Source organism: Desmodus rotundus, chromosome 5, assembly GCF_022682495.2.
Source record: "Desmodus rotundus isolate HL8 chromosome 5, HLdesRot8A.1, whole genome shotgun sequence".
Classification (NCBI taxonomy): Eukaryota; Metazoa; Chordata; class Mammalia; order Chiroptera; family Phyllostomidae; genus Desmodus; species Desmodus rotundus.
In genome coordinates this window covers 24,537,280-24,557,270 of record NC_071391.1, presented here as the reverse complement: position 1 = coordinate 24,557,270, position 19,991 = coordinate 24,537,280, and the positions used below count along the sequence as shown (strand labels likewise).

At 40.7% G+C, this 19,991-nt stretch overlaps 1 protein-coding gene across 2 annotated transcripts in view; it reads right to left on the bottom strand.

Annotated features, from left to right (window-relative positions):
• The window catches only part of DCDC1 (doublecortin domain containing 1), a 367,520-nt gene that overhangs the window by 28,271 nt on the left and 319,258 nt on the right, over positions 1-19,991 (bottom strand). For both annotated transcript variants that reach the window (XM_045194050.2, XM_045194047.2), the window contains 7 exons: positions 18,643-18,801; positions 17,124-17,324; positions 11,965-12,058; positions 9,671-9,838; positions 4,778-4,963; positions 3,171-3,374; positions 1,724-1,925 (listed from right to left, as the gene is read on the bottom strand). In XM_045194050.2, the coding sequence (XP_045049985.2) occupies positions 1,724-1,925; positions 3,171-3,374; positions 4,778-4,963; positions 9,671-9,838; positions 11,965-12,058; positions 17,124-17,324; positions 18,643-18,801 (1,214 nt within the window). The remainder of the gene's footprint in view (positions 1-1,723; positions 1,926-3,170; positions 3,375-4,777; positions 4,964-9,670; positions 9,839-11,964; positions 12,059-17,123; positions 17,325-18,642; positions 18,802-19,991) is intronic.

Below are 19,991 nucleotides of genomic sequence, written 5' to 3'. Positions count from 1 at the left end.
TTTGTTCTGAGGTGACTCTTGGTGGGCTCCTGCATGGGCTGGTCACCAGAAAGACCAAGGCATGATTAAAAGCTTGAAATTTTCAACCCTACCCCCCATTCCACAGAGAGGGGAGAAAGGCTGGAAATGGAGTTAATGCTCCATCATGCCTACATGGTGAAGTCTGCATAAAAGTCCCAGAAGCACAGGGTTAGAAGACCGTCTGGGTTGGTGGACACGCAAAGGTTCCAGGATGGTGGAGGGCTTGGGAAGACAATGGGCACCCTGCACTCTTTCCACATACCTTGCACTATGCATCTCTTCCATATGAATGTTCACCTGCAGTCCTCCTCATATGCTATCATAATAAACCAGTAACCAACGAGTAAATTGTTTTCCTGATTTCTGTGAGTTGTTTTAGCAAATTAATTGAACTCATGGAGGGAGTTGTGGGAACTTCCTATTTACAGCCAGCTGGTCTGAAGCACAGGTATCAAGGTGGACTTGCGATTGGCATCTGAAGTGAGGAAGGAACCGTCTTGTGGAACTGAGCCCTTAATCCATGGGGTCTGATGCTGTCTTCAGGTAAACTGTGTCAGAATTTAGTTAAATTATAGAACACCCAGCATGTGCCACAAAATTGCTTGGTGTGGGGAAAAAGACCATCTGGTTGTAAGTGTGAGAAGAGCGTGAGAATAAAGGAGAAACAAAAAGGAAGAAGGGTGGGTTTTTCCTACTCAACCCTACATTAATAATGATAATATTCATTGACTATTTGGTAAACATCAACCAGGCACTCTTCTAAGTGATACATGAGAGAGAGATTTATATACACATATGTTCATATCTATATAGTTTTATGAATACATAGTCATATTTATGAGGACCAAATGAGTACATATTCACATGAATATTTATTTGGTCCTCATAAAAATTCCATGAAATAAGTGACTGTTAGTGTCCTAATTTTAAAAATGAGGAAATTGAAGAAGAGAGAGGTTAAGCAACTTGCCCAAGATCATTCCTCTAGCAACTGATTGCTAGGACAAGAACTCTGATATTCTGGCTCCAAAACCCAACTGACTAACCTCTGAACCATGCCTGCCAATACAATAGCAGAAAACTAAGATGACTCTGCAGAACCCCAGCTAGCAAGATTCTTTTTCATTTAGCAAACTCTTATTGGGGACACAGTCCCTGCCCTCAAGTTGTACACAGTCCAATGAGACACACAAAGATGTAAACAGATAATCACAATACAGTGTGATAGGAGCTGCAGTACAGAAACATTTGTTGGAGCTTCTGGGAGTTTATAGGAGCAGTGGAGATGGGCAGGGGCAAGCAAGGGGGCCTGGAAGGCAGGAGGTACGGGTGGGCACCTCGTCTAATTGTAGGAAGGGATTCGCATTGATCCAGCCTCACTTTCTTAAGTGGTCTCCAGTTGGTTTGGGTTTTGAATTTAAGAACAAAATCTGCTCAAGTTGCATAAAGTAGCTAGGCTGTCAAACATATTTTATAAATTCCAGAATATTTATTCATTGTTTTGGTGCAGAAACCAGTTTTATATTATTTTTCAATTTTTCTTGTGATTCTACAAAGTAAAAACAATATAGGAATCTCATATGAGAGTATCTCCCTGTGATTTTGTAATTCTAGAAAGGGTGACTGAGTGAAAGAATCACATTTAATTTTTTTATGACCAGACATAAGCAGAATCAGCTAAATCTTATAGAATATAACCAACCTTCCATATTTTTAATAGTTGTCTCCTGTGTTCCAACAGGGGCTACCTCGTTCTTTTGTTCCTTGGAGTCTCTGCGGATAAGAGAGTCATCTAGAGCCCACAAAACCAGATCACGCAAGGAAAGGACTGAGGTTCCATCTTTGGTGTATACTTTGGAGGCTGCTCGGGCAAGGCCAAGTTGCTCCGTGCATTCTGTGAGAAGCTAAATAACAGACACTGTAAGGAACCGAGGGGAAGAAGTGATGGCACTGGGAATAACCATGAAGAGCTTGTAATTTTAGAACTCTGGGAAAACCCTTTAATTTGAGAAAATAGAAAGCTAAATAACTGCCCATTTGATGTTTGATTAGAGACAATTTTTGATATTAGATTGTTCTACCTAATCTCCCAATATGAGTCCATTCCAGCTGTGAAAAGTCTTAGCTCCAAGCATTTAAAACAGTAGCTGATATACGTTAATATATTTTATCATCAGAGGATGTCCTTAAAAAATGTTCAACCCAGAAATCCACTTTCAATTTTGTTGCTTCATAAGGTATAAAATAGTGGGAATCATCTTGATAAACTGCTTTAAAATAAATGAATAGTTGATTTTAAATCAAAAGCTGGCACATATTACTATTGCCATTTTGCAGATGGGAAAACAGGCTAAAAGAATAATTTTGCCAAACATCACAAAAGCAGGCTGCGGATCCTAGCATGAATCTTGGAGTTGCTAACTTTTGCACTTTGTTTATTCCATTGAACAACAGTATCTTAATTTTAAAAATCTATTTGTGTTCAACCAGAGAGGTGAGTTAACAAGTGTATGTGTATGTCAGTGTTTGTAAGGAAGTCTCCAGGGCAACTCCATACCATATATAATGTCACTTGTAAATTAATGTCATTAAGGGTATTGACAAGATAAATGCCAAAGAGCAGAAGGACGAAGCTGGGTGGGCCGTTGGGGCTCTGCAGTTCCTGTGACTACAGGGAGCAGCCTCTAGGACAGAAAGCAGGCATCTCTTCCTAGTATGACCCAGCTTCATCCTATCGACAAATCACGGCTCAGATCCTCCAGTGATAAGTGAGGGGACGAGCTGGCATCTGCTAAGGTGGACATACAACTTGAAGCTGGAACGGGAGGGAAGGCAAAAAAGGCATTCTATCACAGAAGTGAAGAAAGTCTGGTAGGTAGCTCTGTTCTCCCCTTGCTTTTATATATCTTTGCTCTGGAGCGAATCTAATAACCATATTCCGATTTCTCATTTTCCTAAGACCATAGCCACAAAAATGCAGTGAAAAAGAATGTATTTAAGAAAACAGAGATCTTGATCTTCATCCGTGTAACCTGGTGACACTGGCCAGGGACATTTATCACTCAGTCCCACCGCTCCTGGTCTTGCCAGAAGAATCACCACCATATTACCTCTGAGAAGGCAAGCGCATTTAAGCGATAGCCACTTACCATGGGGAATGTTTCAGCCACAATCAGCTTCCCATTTCGACACCCATCTCCATTTTTGTGTGCGATGACTCTCACTGCCTTCTGGTGCGCAGCTGCCACACCGCTGCGAGATACAACTTCTGTGCAGGTCTTCATCCGCAAAGATGATAGATGTTCTTCGTAATAACTAAGAGTTTTCTCGGCCTCATGAGAAGATAAATCAGCCTGATTAAAAAAAAAAATCATTGGTCTACTCACGCTTTTTATTTTCTCCTAGTTTTGTTATTCTGGTATATTTCCATCTCTCAATTTGATCAATATGTGTGTGCACATATGCGCATCATCTGAACTTGGAAGTGTTCACTTCACGTGCTACCGGTATTGGATGCCGTAGTGGGAAGGACACTGGGTCAGAACTCAGTTCCCTTCCGAGCCTGTCACTGAGCCTCTAGGAGAGTTTGGGCCCCGGGCTGTGTTTCTGGCTTCTCCTGTTTTCTGCTTTGCCTTCGTCTGTGACAGGAGACGGGGAAGGAAGCAGGGCCAGAGAGAGCCTGGGTTGAAGGGACAACAGCAGCACAGACACTCTCTTCATCTTTAACTTGAGGATGACGCCCTGCTCTGGTGGCAGATTCTGATGGACGAGGAGGGGGAGGGGTGTAGTAGCCCTAAACACGTGGTAATGAGCGTGGTAAACACCACACTTCACCTTTCCCTTTCCAGCCCTGCAGAGGAGGCTGCCCTATGGGAAAAGCTCCATCTGAGGTGCTGTGACATAGGGAATTCTTTCCAATCAGCTCCCCACAACCTCCTAAGCACTACCCCACTATCGCTGGAGCAAAGGCAAATGCCTCAGACTTGCCCAGAGAGGATTGACTTCTTTTCTCTTGCAGAGATGTTTCAGTTTATTGTAACTGTTATTATCCCATCTCCCACCCCCCTGCAGTGTGTATCAGGTTGAGGGGCCAGGCAGAGTGATTCAGGAACGGGGTGGGCAAACCCTGCTAAGCAGACCAGGGCAGGGAGGAAAGTTGCCCAACTCTTAGGGATTACTCCTTTTTATACAGCTGTGTAAAGTCCCCTTAGCTCTTCTCATTTCTAAACTTGAAAGACAGGATTTTTTAAATGGTGCCATTGTAAATTAAGATCACAGGAAAGTGGCAGAGATTTTTTTCTCCATAAGCTATAAATAATTTTAGACATGGATGTGTGAATTCAGGTACCCGACCTGAAGTCATTGACAACATGTCAAATTCTCCCTGAAATGCTCCGTACTAGTAAAAAGGAGTTTACCCTGTGGAAATAAGCGAACCGCTGCTCTGCTAAGTAAAGATTTGCAGTTACTTCCTCATCTAAAAGCAACACAGAGAGCAGTGGAAGGTGTCAGTAGATGATTAAAGCCACAGAAGTGCCCAATTAACTTCAAAGAGTATATTGAGCTATTAATAGACAATGTATTTTAAATTACAACGGGAAAAAGGAAATCAATGCAGGTGAAACGGTAAAGGCGCATCAGAGGAAGATGAATCGGATGAGTGGAGATGAACTTGAATGCGAGGCAGATAATGAATGCACCAAAGTTTCCAAAGTGATGCCATGTAGGTATTAGCAGAGCTCAGATCATTACGCACCTCTGCCACATTGACGGCCTTGAAAGGCCCTCGCGAGAAGGGCTTCTGGGTCTCGGAGCCCGAGGCGCACAGGAAAGGCAGCCCTGGAAGTACCTGTTTCAGCCCCTTCGCTGTTCTCCTGGATCGTCCACATGCCAAGCACAGCATAATCTTTTTCTTTCCAGCAGGTGAGAGATAATAGTATCCCTAAAAAGAGGGACAAAAGAGGGATATGCTTTTACCTAGGCATATCTAAGTTACAATAGCATTTTTGTAGAGCGCTTTATAAGACAAAGCATTTTTATAATATTTGGATGCTAAATTAGAAATCTCAACATGAATGCATTATTTTGCTCCCTAATAATTTTATATATACACATATGTATGTGTGTATATATATGTACATGTGTGTATGTAACATATGTCTGTCCAGAAAAAGTCCAGCCATTGTTAACATAACAAGAACAATTTTCATGACATCGATGTAACCTGGCAGCCAAGGAGAATGGACTGGAATGCACATGCATGAACAATGATGACTTCCTTGTACAAGTCAGTGGGGGCCCACTTGAGTAGAACAGCCCACTTGAGTAGACACCTTTGAGTGAGTATGTGTACTGTGTAGCCTTTGTATTCTAAGTGACTGAGCAAGTAGACCAACGAAGTTTGCATTAAGCTTGAACATTTCTCTGCAGAAACTATTTGGATGATTCAGAAGGTTGCAGCTATGAGCAACTGGTGATTGGCAGCTCCATCATAACACATCTGCTCATGCATTGCATCTCATGCAGAGTTTTTTTTAGCAAAACATCAAATCACCCAGGTGACTCAGCTTCTGTACAGCCCAGATTTGGCACCCTGCAACTTCTGGATTTTCCCAAAACTAAAATCATCTTTGAAAGGGTAGAGATTTCAGACCATCGATGAGATTCAGGTAAATACAATGAGGCAGCTGATGGTGATTGGGAGAATTGTGTGAGGTCCCAAGGTGCCTACTTTGAGGGGGATTGAGGCATCATTGTCCTATGTACAATGTTTCTTGTATCTTGTATCTTCTTTAATAAGTGTTTCTATTTTCATCGTACATGTCTGGATACTTCTGGACAGACTGTGTGTGTGTGTGTGTATAAAAACAAACATATTTCCAAACTCTGTTGACTAAAACAGCTTAGAGACAATAACAATTCAACATCATGTGTATAACTTTTGCCCAGAATCAGGGGTTCTTGGTGGAATGGCTACTTCCATATTTGCAGCAAGAAATACATAAAATAAGTGAGGGATGTCATGTGGTATCCAGAAAGAGAAGTAGCTATCTAAAAGTAAAAGAATCATGTCAAAAACACAAAGGCACCAACATGAAGGGTGTCTTCTGGCCCAAAATGGGACAATTTGTGAGCAACAAAAAGAATGATAACCAAAACACGTAGAATGTTTGAACATGTAAAAATCCCATGAGTTCATAATGATGCTAAAGATATAAGTAAAAATGACAAAAAACCCTAGCAAACAACAAAACCATAACTTACTGGAGTCCATTGGAAGTAAACAAGCACCAATTTGTAACTGTGTAATTTGGCCATTAGAAAATGTGGCAATTTATTTGCAAAGATGGCTACAGTAAAACTATCCCATCCTTGTTTGCATGCCCTTCTGAAATGTGACTTCACTGCTCCTCCAATCAAGAAATAGAGTTTCTTTCTCCTTTCCTTGAATCTGGTCAAGGTCATATGGCATTAGCAAATGTGACGTAAGCAGACGCATAAGAAGTGCTTGCCAATGAAGCTTGTTATCTTTTGGCTGTAATTGGAACCCTGGCACCTCAATGTGAACATGCTTCAGCTAGCCTGCTCAAGAAGCTTTGATGAGAAACATGGCCCCAGCTAACAGCCCACCAAGCACCGGACTTGAGCAAAGACATCTTTGACCATCAGTCCCCACAGAATCACCAAACTACTCAAGAACCACCAACAACTACTGCTGCATTAATGACCAGCAGAACAGCTCACTTGAGTCCAGCCCCAGACTGCTGATCCACAGAGCAAAAAAATGGTTGTTGGCTTAAGCCACTAAGTTTTTAGGTGATTTGTTATACCACAATAGATAAGTGAGATAGATAGAACAAACTAAGCATTTACCCTACCTTCCCTTACAAACCATATTTTTGGGTACTCAAATACCTAATTGAAGAGGTCAAGTTCCTTATATTAAAAGTTCATTTAATAAATGCAGGGAAAAACTATAGAATTAGACAGAATTGGCCCTTTTGAAACTCCTAATGAAAGAATTTATTTAGACAAAGATCACCAAAGAGTGACAGATACTACAAGAAAGTCACTAAGAAAGTTTTTTAAATGTGGGATTAGGGTGTAATCACTTGATAACTGTTATCACTAAAAAATGGAAAATCCAGACACTGTAGGCCTACATAAGTGATAATTATGAAAAATGCAGTAAAATTTATAAAGATTCTTATTTAAAAAAAGCTGAACATAAATCTAATTACAATTCTAGTGCTAATTTTCTTTTACAGGAAGTATAGAGCCTAGGAAGACAGGTTAAAAGATGCCACAAGAAACAAAGAGAGAAATCCAAAGACACATTCTATAGGACAAAGGACCCAGGTTCTGCAACTAAATGTCACACTGGGGACTTCTCAAACCAGCCAACCATTAGAAGAATTTTTCAGAAGGACCTGTGAAATGCAGTTAAGAACAGGGCATGTGAAGAATTATTGTCAATTCTGTTAGATGCGTTAATGGCAGAATGATTGGGTAAGGAAATGTTCAAATATTTCAGAGATGCGTGCTTAACTTTGAGGTGAAATGATATCATGTCTGGGGATTTGTAAATGTTTCCAAACCTTGGTAATAGTTGAATTCTGATGATAAGTATATGTGAATTCATCTCACTAGTCTCTCTACTTTTGAATATGTATGGAAATTCTCATAATAAAATTTTAAAGCACTTTCACACAGACTCTCTAATTGGCTTTGATCCTCACAAGGCTAAAAGTTAAGTACAGTCAGAGTTAATATCACTGTTCTCAATTTACATAAGAGAAAACAAAAGTTTGGAGAGGGAAGTATTTTTATTGTTGTTCTGTTACAGTTGCCCCAATTTTCCCCGTTGTTCTCCCCTGCCCCTCCCGCCCCCACCCCCATTGTTCCCACCCTTGTCAATCCCCACCCTGTTGTCCATGTCCATGGGTCATTTATACCTGTTCATTGATTAGACCCTTCCTCTTCTTTCCCCCTTTTTTCCCCTCCCCACCCCTCTCTGGCCACTGTCAGTCTGCTCCTTGTTTCCATGCCTCTGGTTCTACTTTGCTCATTTGTTTGTTTTGTTCATTAGGGTCCTCTTAAAGGTGAGATCATATGGTATTTGTCTTTCGCTGCCTGGCTTATTTCATTTAGCATAATGCTCTCCAGTTCCATCCATACTGTCACAAAAGATAGGAGTTCCTTCTTTCTTTCTGCTGCATAGTATTAAGTTTTTATCCAAGGATACCCAAGTAGTACATGGCAGAACTGAAATATAAAACTGTGATTTCTGGTTCCAAGTTCATGGCTGTTTTGCCTTCTCCATTTGGTTCAACTACTCCTTTTAAGTACATAGATCTACCTCAATTCAAAGCCAACACTTAGATGATACTTTCAACGATGTAATTCTCAAATTTCACTATGGATTTCTCTATATGCACATCTGATTTCCATTTGTCTATAAGTTACTGGAAGGCAGAAAATTAAATATCCCCTCTTAGATGGAACTGAATGAATATTACATGAAGAATCATTTAGATAGAAAAGCATGGGGTTTGTGATGAATTGTGTGCCAATTCACTTATTGACTGGGATATTTTTATAAAGTAAAACCTTCTCCTCCAATATTTTGGAATACTTGAATTTTTTATTTCCCATTTTGTTAATGAATTGGTTTTATAGCGTCACTTAATTGTGATCAATGAATTGTTGTTGCTGATGTTTAATATCAGTATGAACATAGCGATTTAAACATATCTGATATATGTCAATACACTGAACTCATTAGCATATTGGTACTTCAAGTGGTCAATCTTTGGGTAGTGGGAGCCTTTTCAAGTTGACTTGATTTAAGATAACCTCACTAGTCTGACATTGCATCTGCTAAAAGGTATGAGTTCACAGACAAAGTAGAACGTGGCACAGGGTACAGATAGCACAGTCCGAACCAAGAGATGCAAAATGGCACGGTATGTTTAGACATCTCTTATTCAGGAGAGCTGGTGATTGATGAGTGGGGAAGCGGCAGCAGTTTAGAGACTCTAAAGAGCTGAGTAAAGAGGGTCTTGGAGGGTCTCACAGGGGCTTTATGAGATTTCAAGTATAGTCTTCAACAATAGCATGGTGCCTTGACCCGCTGACCCACAGTATCTCAGGTGTTTGTCGAGTATGGTGCCAGTAATTGTTTACTAATGAAAAATGAAAGGACCAAACTTGAGAAATTATTTTCTTTACCAATTAAGAATATATATATGCTTAGGCCTACACTTGGCATAGTTTAATTTAGCCGAAGTCATTTACACCCATGTGCATGTTAGTACGCTTTCTGGAGTGGAGTGACAGCTAGTGTGGCAGGCACACCTGTGGGAGGGTGGGGTGTGACCGTCCTCCCTCATGCGTGTTCTGGTGAACTGATGGTGAACCAAAGACAGTGCTGGTGATGGGAAGCCATCAAAACACTGTAAGTAGAGAGTAATATCAGTATTGCTTCATTCTTTCCTAACCAGAACCCCAGAGTTCATGTGATTTCATTCATATATCAGTGCTCAATTTGTGCGAACATAGGTTTTCTAGAAAAATAATTTCTTGCTTTATCAAATTACCCCATTTTTTATTTTTTTTCTTTTATCCTCAGTAGGAAGGAACCACTTACTGGTTGGTCAATGTCTTCTTTAAACACAGAGGATGTACAAACTCCAGCATGATTTGCTGCTGTGATTTCCTTATCCAGTGCAGTGCTATGAAAGGCCATAAAAGCTTTCGTAGGTTCGATGTAATTCCACTTTTGATTGGAAGCCCCGTTGTCATAGGGTTTATATTTCTTAAAAAAAGAGAGGCACAAAATCTGGAGTCAAATGGGAGAGCTTATGATTTGTTATAACAGCCATAGGATCATAAAATATATAAGTTTGGTAACTGCATTAGATTTGGGTTTTGTTGTTTTTGTTTTTACTTAACAATATTCCTTGAATCTTTTTTGAACATTTTTAAGGATATATACTATTTGATCTTATGGACACTTTATTTTACCACTCTCCAAAAAGAAAAACGTAGATTCTCAAATTGTCCTTACTATAAGCAAACGAGCAATGAAGAACTGTACAGATGAATCTTTACATACATCTATAATTTCTTTAGAATAAACTTAAGTACAATTGTGGATTTGAAAAAATCATTTAAAAATATTATGATATATCAAAGCTTTATTATATCCACATACTTTCTAGAAAGATTATTTAACTTATGCTTCTACTGATAGCATATGAAATTGGCTCTTTTCCTCATACTCTTGCCAAAACATCATCAATTTAGTAAAAGAAAAGTAATACCTTGTTGATATTTTAATTTACATTCTAGTGGTTATCAAGGAGGACTTAAAAAAATGTGAACACACTCAGTTTTATATGTAACAGAAACAGCATATTCATTCAAATTATATAACTTGGCTCAAGCTTAAGTAAAGAAATAAGTAGTTTCAGTTTCAGAGGCTTTAAACCAGTAGATTGGTTCCAACTAAACATATCATGACACCTGAAGGAACTTTATAATGGATAACACTTACTGTACCAAGGAGAAATTGATAGTAAAGAGGAAAATAAATGAGCCTTAAGGATTGATTTAATAGGCCAGACAATGGAGCATCCCTCAGAGATATGAAAACAAAGACTATATTTCAAGGAACAGAGAGGGGGTCTAGTAACATTAACCTAACATGCCTCATTTTTATTAATTTGCATGAACTTTAATATTTTCTCACAAACTGATTGCTTCAAGAAATAAAAATGAAACACCTGCAACGACAACAACAACGTCTTGAAAGGTAATACAAATTACTGTGGGATCAAACTCATTTCTTATAAAATGGAAACCTTAAGGGAAAACATCCATATCTATAATTTTATGAAACTGATTAAGGTACTAAATTTGCTTCTGCACGAGGTTTTTATCTCGCTGCCAACGAGGCACCTGACAGGGAAGAATGTGATGCTATATATACTGTGTCTCCTAGAACAAATTTTAAGCCCATATTTATCATCAGGATAGAAGGCTTAATTCAGCTTTGATATTTGTCCAGATTGCTATGTCCCAATTTTGGCTGCAGGACCTGCTAAGCAAGTTGCCTCACTGCTATTAAAATCATGGAATAAAACAAATGTTCCTTGGAGACAATATATTCTGTTCCACAAAAAGATGGTAAATATGGCGGAGGATGCAGAAAGTAAATGCAGAGCAGGGATGCTCCTAAACGTTCTCCCCTCCTAACAAGAAAGAAACCACATAAACATGTATATATTTAGGAGTGTCTTTGGTTATAAGTAGGTGAGGATGATGGACAAACATGGAAAAAGAACTCCCAGGTGTTTGCCTAAAACTCAAATGAAGCCAGATTTCTTTGGAGTCTCCACAAATCGTTCAGCTGTCGTAAGCATTGCAAAGGTATGTTAAAAGTGTATTTCAAATGCATGTGTGTATCTTAGAATTCACACTGTTGACTTCACATCCTTCAGGAAGACCCCTCTGACCATGTTCTTTGCCTCCACTTGCCAGGCAAAAGGGGCCTTGCACACGTTCTGATCACTGAACTTAAAACATGCCGTGCATCTGCAGCCATTCCACCGCCTGCACCCACCACTGAGCCTGAGAGCTACGTGAATGCTAGCGGGACAATTGTTCACGCTTGCCATTGGAACTGATTTAAGTAGCAAGCATAGCTTCTGACATGCAGCAAGCCCACAATCACCATCTGTTGGCTTAACTAAATTAAGAGCTACAGGAACATGCCCAGTTTGAAATCTAAGCAGACTATTGTAAATATTTTAGCCATGGCATTCAAGCTAGAATTCTATGACATCCAGTTTCTTTCTCCACAATAAGGAGGCATGGAGCTTTGCTCGCATTTAACTAAATAAAGGGCTATGATGACTCTTCAGCCTATGCATGTCTTACCTGAACAACGACTGGATAGCCACAGACTTCATTTCTTGTCTTGGTCATAGACGCTGCCAGCACAAGGTCTGGGCTCCTCACCAAGTGAAAGGTCCTTGGGAAGACAGGGTCGGGCACATTACAAAGTGGCGTCATGACCAGCTCAGAGCTCCCCTAGTGCCACTTATTAGTGTGTTACTTCTTGTCTCCATACATGACCTGTGACAGCGGATGTGAATGTTTTAAGCATTTCTTCCATTTCCACAGTAATCATGATGTTGAGCTTTGTCATAGAGAGTGCTGGAAAAACACTGCAGGAGGCAGGGGCTCTCCCGCTCCTTCTGGCTGCTGCATGGCATCTGTAGTCGGGAGTGGGGTAGCCAGGGATGCTCTTCCCCAGCCAGGCGCCCAGACTGTGTGGACCCTCAGCACCTTCACAGCCCTGAGCTGGCCTTGTGATCGTCTGCCCATGGCTCTATTGACACAGATACTGCACATCCCAGGCCTTCTGCCACACCAGCACCCCCTCTCCCTTTACATGTGCATGTACCCAGCAACCAGCGGCACCCCCATATATGTTCCAGAGGTGGCCCAGCCACCAGAGACCAGGTCTGGCCAAATAAACCAGTGCATATCTTTGCCATCCAGTGGGCTGCAACCATATCTTTTTCAGTGAGTTTTGAATTCCAGCCTCAGGGAAGGGCCCAAGTCCAAGTCTGTCCTTTCTTGCATAGTCTCCCTCAGCCTTAGGGTATCATGTAGAATTTTTGAGTTTTTAAAATATTCCATAATTACTCTTTGTCATTGTTCAATAATTATGTTAAACTTCCCCTGTTTAAATCACTGTATGAATCTGTCTCCAGATCGTACCCAGACTGACATACTGTCCTCACCCGTGTGATTGCTGTGCATGGCGTGTGGCAGTGTGATTGAGAACATGGATTCTGGAGCCACAATGCCTAAGTTTGAGTCCTGGTCCACCTTCCAGCAGCTCCGTGGCTCTGCTTAACAACTCTGTGCCTCAGTATCCTCATCAGCAAAATGGGATAATAAAGCATATCTCCTAGGACTATTGTGGGAATTAAATGAGTTAATGCACATAAATTGCACACGAGATTGTCTGTTACATAGTACTTAGTATTAGCTACTATTACTAATGGTTGTGAGGCTTTTTAACAGATTTCCCTCAATCTTTTTTTCTAAAGGAGCTTCCCCTGAAAATCCAAGATACATAGTGAATATTTTCACATGAATTTATATTGGAGCTATCATAAGGCCTCCTTGACTGAAAAACAAAATGAAAATTATTGAGCTAAAACCCGCATTTTTTTTCCCCTGCATTACTTAAAAGAAAAAATAAACCAAATATTCAAGGCTCTTGTCTGTGTGGAAAAAGCCAATCAATTCTTTACATGTGTGAACACAGTGACATGACAGACCAGCAGTGGCATTCCTGCTGTGGAATACATAACTCCTCCTGAATATAAAATTTAATAATGTGGGAGTGGAGAGAGAAGGAGTAGGTAGGAGGGGGCCTGCTATAAAAGTAATGTATTTTTTTATTTCGAGATTGAAAAAATTCCAGATATCTAATTCAAATCTCTGAACATGAGGCAATATATCCTCATTGTAAAGAATTTACAAAGTGTTGGGAAATATAGTAAAATTATCACAGAAGTTTAAACATCCCTCTGACTTCTAGAAGATAATCGCTATTAATCTTAGAGTGCATTTCTTCTTTCTGTTGTTAGCTAATGAAGTGTCATTTTAAATCTGAAGTGGGTATTCAATTTTATCAAATGCCTTTCAGCATTTATGAAGACAGCACATGGCAAGAGAGCTGCTGTTCTACATTGTTCCTCTCTGCAGCCTCAGCATGTTGCATACTTTGCACCTCGCATTCTTATTGGCACTCAATATTATTCAAATGAATGACTGAGTGTATATTTCTACAGTGACCTATTGAGATGCCAAGATTAGTTACCTAGCTATCTCTACGTTTTTGTTGACTGGAATGGCTAGACTACACATAGCCACATCCCCAGGCTTCAGTGCCATGCTCAGCCATTACGGTGTCATTTTTTCTTTTCCTTTTTGAACAGTGCAGTCGACTGGCACCCGCCCACAGCACAAGGCTTGCATTCTGCAGGAAGCTTGAGCTTGCAGCCTTCCACATAAACCCCCCCACGTGCCAAACAATGAAGTGATAAAGTCACTCCGTGTCCAGCAATAGCCAGCCTGGTGCCACTGCCTCTCCCATTAACCTGTGATATGAGTGCATACAAGTCACTTAATCTCATTGAGCCTCAGTTTACCTAGCTTTGGAATCGTGTAAGTAGGACTAGAAGGTTTTCCAGATTGCTTTCAGCTCTGAAATTCCATGATGCTGTAGTTTCCCCTCTATAACGTTGAGTACTGTTGAGGGGATTTTCATCCCCGACGGTTTCCTCATATTTTTTCATATTTCCCTTTAGAGACCAACTGATTAATTCATATAACACCATAGTGGAAAATGGCGGATGCCAGATTATCTCAAAAGTTGATATGGACCATTCTTCAGTGGGGCTGGAACCCAAGTGAGTATGTTTCCGGCAACTTCCTGCTGCCTTTCAGAGCCCCCGTGGTCATTTCTTGCCCATCCAGCCTAGACGGTGTGTTGTCCCAGCAAGGCCTGAATGGCAGGCCTAGAGGTAGACAATTCTCAGCACAGTGATAGCCACTTCAGTGCTGCCTGTCAGCTACGGTGCCTACACTCTAATACAAGTTCTGAGTGGGCATTTGCCTACCTAAACTTACTACCTGGGCAAAATAAGGAGGATCAACAGACTGTAGTCCATACAAACAAATCTACTGTAGGTTCTGCTACACAGTGCAATCCAAGATCCCCCAGGCCTCACCATCAATCAGAACAAATGGGTTTCAATATCCAATTATGTGAAAGAAAACAAAGCGAAATGCCAAGGGAAAATGTGGAAGCAAGCTCAAAATTACTCTCTATGCAGACACACTCCTGCCACAGGACATAAATTCCTCTGCACTGTGCCCACGAGTCATCATCAAGACTTCTGCAAACCCTCTGCCAAGGTGGTCTCTGGGTGGTGGTCCATGTGCTTATGAGCAATCCCGCCCCATTCCCACTCCTCCTCACCTCTTCTCTGCAGACTGAAGTTTCTGACCAGGGATCAATCAATGTCACCATCTCCCACCAACTGTCCTTCCCTTCTATAGCTTGACAAGGGGAGGCCTCAAGAAGGCAAAGTTGCAGAGGGTTTTGGAAAGTGGAAGGACATTGGAAGAGGCCATTCTCCTCTTTTATGTTACACGTGGATAGATTTTTCCAAAGTGGTGCTGGTTATAGTCCAGTGTTTCAGGTTTGAGGCAAACCTCTCTTTCCATTTTACTTAAATAGCCTTCCCTTCCTCCTGCTTCCTCCACGATGCTCAGGGTGAAAAACAAAACCAGCGACAGACACTCAGGAGGACCCAGAAATTGCCCTCTCTTCCAATGATCAAGTGTTTCTGAGTTAAACTCATCATGCTTGGCTTTCTCCTGCCTTCGGGTCACTTCTCATTTCCCATGTGTATTCACCCCAGCTCACCGGCCATGCCTGAATCCCCACTGGAGCTCAAGCATGACTTCTACACTAATCCAGAAAGCCAAGGCAGTGAGATGCACTGCTCAAATCTAGAAATGTAGAGAGCGGTAGCACTAGCTCTGTAGCGGCAGGGATATTTATGTTTTGTTCTTTGCTAAAGTACCAGCACCTAAAACAAAGCTGAATGGATGCATTCCGGTCCCATATAGCAAGCCATTCGCAGGGACAAAGGCGTGCTTCCTAGCTCCTCACTGCAAAGACGGCTTAGCTAGCTAGGATGAATGGGGCCAAGGAACACACTCACCAGGTCTGTCTACGTGTTGGCTTTTCAGCCCTTTCTAAAACAAGCCCAGCAAGCATCCTTTGCTGGCAGCTTTGCTCATCTCAGACAGTGAGCAGATGAAGGCTAGCTCCTTTCCCGCCCACGCTGGGCCCGCTGCTGCCGCCTGCTGAAGCTTATGCAATCTTTCTGGGCAGTGATTCCTAAGCTTTTTGTATCACATACCTTTTGAAAACCCAATGAAAATCACAGCTCCTTTTCAGAAAAAAATATATATATATTGCAAAGATACACAAACACAAATTTTATACAGCATTTCAAAAGATTGAAGAGGCCCCTAGAGACCCACCATATTACACTAATGGTAGAATCTGAAGCAAACCAATCTAAAAACCAAGGAGTTATTTTCTTTCTTGTTGAGGAAATGTTCAAACATTCACAAAAACAGAGAGAAATGTGGGAGAAACCACCAAGGACCCAACAGTGACAAACATTCTGCAATTCTTGTTCCATTCATTCCCCTCCCAACTTCAAAATTCTTTTGCTTTTCCTAGATTACTTTAAAGCAAATCTGAGATACCTCTTCATTTTTCTACAAATACTATATATGTATTCAAGTGATAAGCACTTTTCTTTTTTAACATAACCATTAAACCATCATTACACCCAATAAAATTAACAAGACTTCCTTTATATATGTGGTACGCAGACTGCTTTAAATTTCCTCTGATTGTCTCAGAAATAACCATCTGACAGTGGTTGGCTTGGATCTGGATTCAAACAAGGGCCACCCATTAGGTTGGGTGGATATATTTGTAAAGGTAAGAATTTGTTTTCACTGTGTGAGTGGAAGTCACATCGGCTTGGTTATTTGATGGAAGGAGGGGAGGGAAGGCATGCGTGTGGGGAGAGGCAGGAGATTGAGGTATGAAAAGCAAATTTTTTTAAATGAGGATTTCATAGAATTCTTACCTGATCCTTTCAAATCATAAAAATAAAATTAGGTGAGAATCCAGTTTTCTCTTGACCTCAATGGCCAGTTAAAACTATACACCCAGGAAGTCAGATTTTGCTTATTTTTTTTTCTGAATCAATAGTGGATAATTTGTGTGTAGACTACTGAGCACTTATATTTGCTCTCACTCTCTTTCTCTTCCTTGAGTAGGAAAAAAAATTCTTGGCTATGTTAAATTGAAAATCCAAAGTCCTCGGACATACACCAGCCTGCTCTGTGGAGACCATGCCAAATCTCTTAGACTCCCACTCACTTTTTCACATGTTAACCCCCAAATATAATGGGTTCACCTGCTGTCTTCCTTGTGTATCCAGCGTTGGAGGCTGTCATTGGCTTTTTTCTCCACCAAAACCACTTCCATGCCTGAACGCAGGTCGGGACCTTGAACCCCCAAGACTAGCTGAGGGGAGGCATAGCTTATAATCTGCCCATCTCTGTATTCAAACTGCTGGTTGCAAAGCTTGTGCAATTTACTCCGCTTTGGAGAGAGGCTGAGATAGAGAAAAATCCCATTAGGTGCAGGAAAATGTCCCATGCACTTGACGCACTGGAGATCGCAAGTCCTGTTGGCGGGAGACCCGTTGCGAACCAGATTCACTTACAACAGTGAGTCATTATCGTCAGGACAGCAGAATGCGGTTTGCACTGCCAAGCTGATGTAGAAAGTAGAATTCTGAGTTTATTTTGTGACATAAATAAGTGTTTATCCAAGAGTATATGAGAAACCCATCAGCGAAGAAAAAAGACATTCAGTTGAAGAGATAACTTAGTTAAAAAGAAAAAAAGAAGTTGGAAAAGAGGGAACATGTATTGTAAAATCAAAACTAAGAAAAATAAAGGAGTTCTGTTTAAACCATTATTGTTTCTATCCTCTATCTACATAATCCTTGGCAAATAGATTATTATCTCCAAGTTTGTCAATTTTCTCTAACAACTCAATATCATCATAGAAAATGATCACTAAAGTTAATTTAAAGGAATCACTTACTAAGGATCTTAAGCAATTAAGCAAGCTTATTAAACATCCTAAACATCACAATGCATTGGCAATTAAGTTAATTTATAAACACCTATTGAGCCCCTACCATGTGCACAGATTAATGCTAAGTGTAAAGTGTCAAAATTGTGTAATACATAGTGGCTGCTGTAATATTAAGCAAAGGTTTAAAGATTATAGAACAACACAAAGAACTATGGATTCCTGTCATTTCACTGGACATTGACTAGAAAAAAATTAAATTAAAAAAAAGAAATTGTCCTTGGCTGGTGTGTCTCAGTGGATTGAGCGCCAACCTGCAAACCAAAGGGTCACTGGTTCGATTCTCAGTCAGGGCACATGCCTGGGTTGTGGGCCAGGTCCCCAGTAGGGGGCGTGCAAGAGACAACCACACATTGATGTTTCCCTCCCTTTTTTCTCCCTCCATTCTATCTAAAAATAAATAAATAAATCTGAAAAAAAAAGAAATTGCATTTTACTAATTTTTAAAGACATCAGGACATGTTATATGTTTATTCATAAGTTCATTTACACATTTATTCAACAAATATATAAGCTCTGTGCTAAGTTCTCAGGAGGCAAAGATAGATGAGCTTTAACAGAAAAGACACGCCAGTGAACAAGAAATTATATTACATAGCTAAGGTGAGAAGAACTTTCCCATCATACTTGCAAATACTTCAGTCAAAAACACAAGAAAGACAAAAATGCACAGGTGGATGTAAGTAGCAGCGAACCATCATGCAAACCCAAAGTGCAGAAATCTTAGACCAGCTAGAAATCTGTAACTGGAATTCGCTGCACCTTTTTACCTGGATTTCTTCTGTGGATCCACATTTTCGGAGGGCTTTTCCTCCGTTTTCTTCGGAGAACTGTCACCTTCATCCAGGCTAGGAGAAGCTTCCTGCCAAGCATACCTGGGACGTGAGTGACGAGCCTTCATTCGGAGATGGGCTCTCGCGTGGGAATCTCTATCAAGGTTCAGAAACAAAAACAAATCTAAGGACTCTGACTTTTGCTCACAGAACTTTCTCTGAAGGACATTGGCAGGTGTGTAAATCATATTTCCAGAATGACGCCTAACATTGCAAATCCATATCCTGCTAACACACGACTTAGATCTTTTAATATAAAATTACAAGTAAAGTTCCTCAATTACATAATAAACAGCACTCATCTTTGTTAGAAGCACTCAGAAAAACAATGGGGCCATATATTATATTTCCGAAATTGTAAGATTAAGACTACTCAGTAGTTGGAGAAATTCGTAATGAGCCTGTAACAAGACTCCTTGTACCTGACCCACCAGTGGGTCACACTTCCATCTGGACCAGTGCAGCCTACATTGCTGGGTTTCATAAAGTTTATTCACTAGGCAATGGTAAAGGAATATTAATTAGCTTAACTTTTCCTCTCAATAGAGAAATCTAGGGAGACTCAAATGGCATCGGCACATGGGTGCCAGCGTTTGACAGAGAATAACGTACTGAAACACTTTGAGTAAATGGTCAGCATGTGAACAACTGCGCCCGCCTTCTGGCTTATGAAGACGAAAATGTGCACAGGGGCATAGTCACCACACAGGTCTGTAGACGAGAATCAAGTTCCAGGTCGTTGTTTAGGGCACTTTCGCCCTCCGTGGGATCATGACACGGTAGGAGAACTGCTCGGCTGAAGGCAGGAGAATACACAGACGAGGCCGCAGCATATTTCAGCGCTCTGAAAACGCGTGCGTGTAAATCAAGCTCTCTGGGGGAGGCTGTGATCACCGAGGGCCGGTGGTAATTTGAGGTAACTGTAAGCAATATCAAATTACCAAAACCTTCAGGGACAGTTCCAGTGTCAGCAGAGCACCATACACTTTTCCAGTGGAACAAAAGTATTACATGTGGATATGAAATCGGTGGGTAACCACGGCCTTATTCAGAACTTCAGCACAAGCGGCTTCTCAAATGAAAAATCTCAGGAACTGTTTAAAAAAACAACAGTGCCATCTTGTGTTGAAAATTAAGCAACAACAAAAAACCAGCTTTCCCATGAACTCCATTTCTTTGAGGAAGAGAGAAGGGGAAAAAAGTCATTTTTAGTTCTAACACAGTGTAAACAATATTCTTCCGCCAAATCCAGATGTTTCGTTTTCTAACCTGGAATTTATCCATAT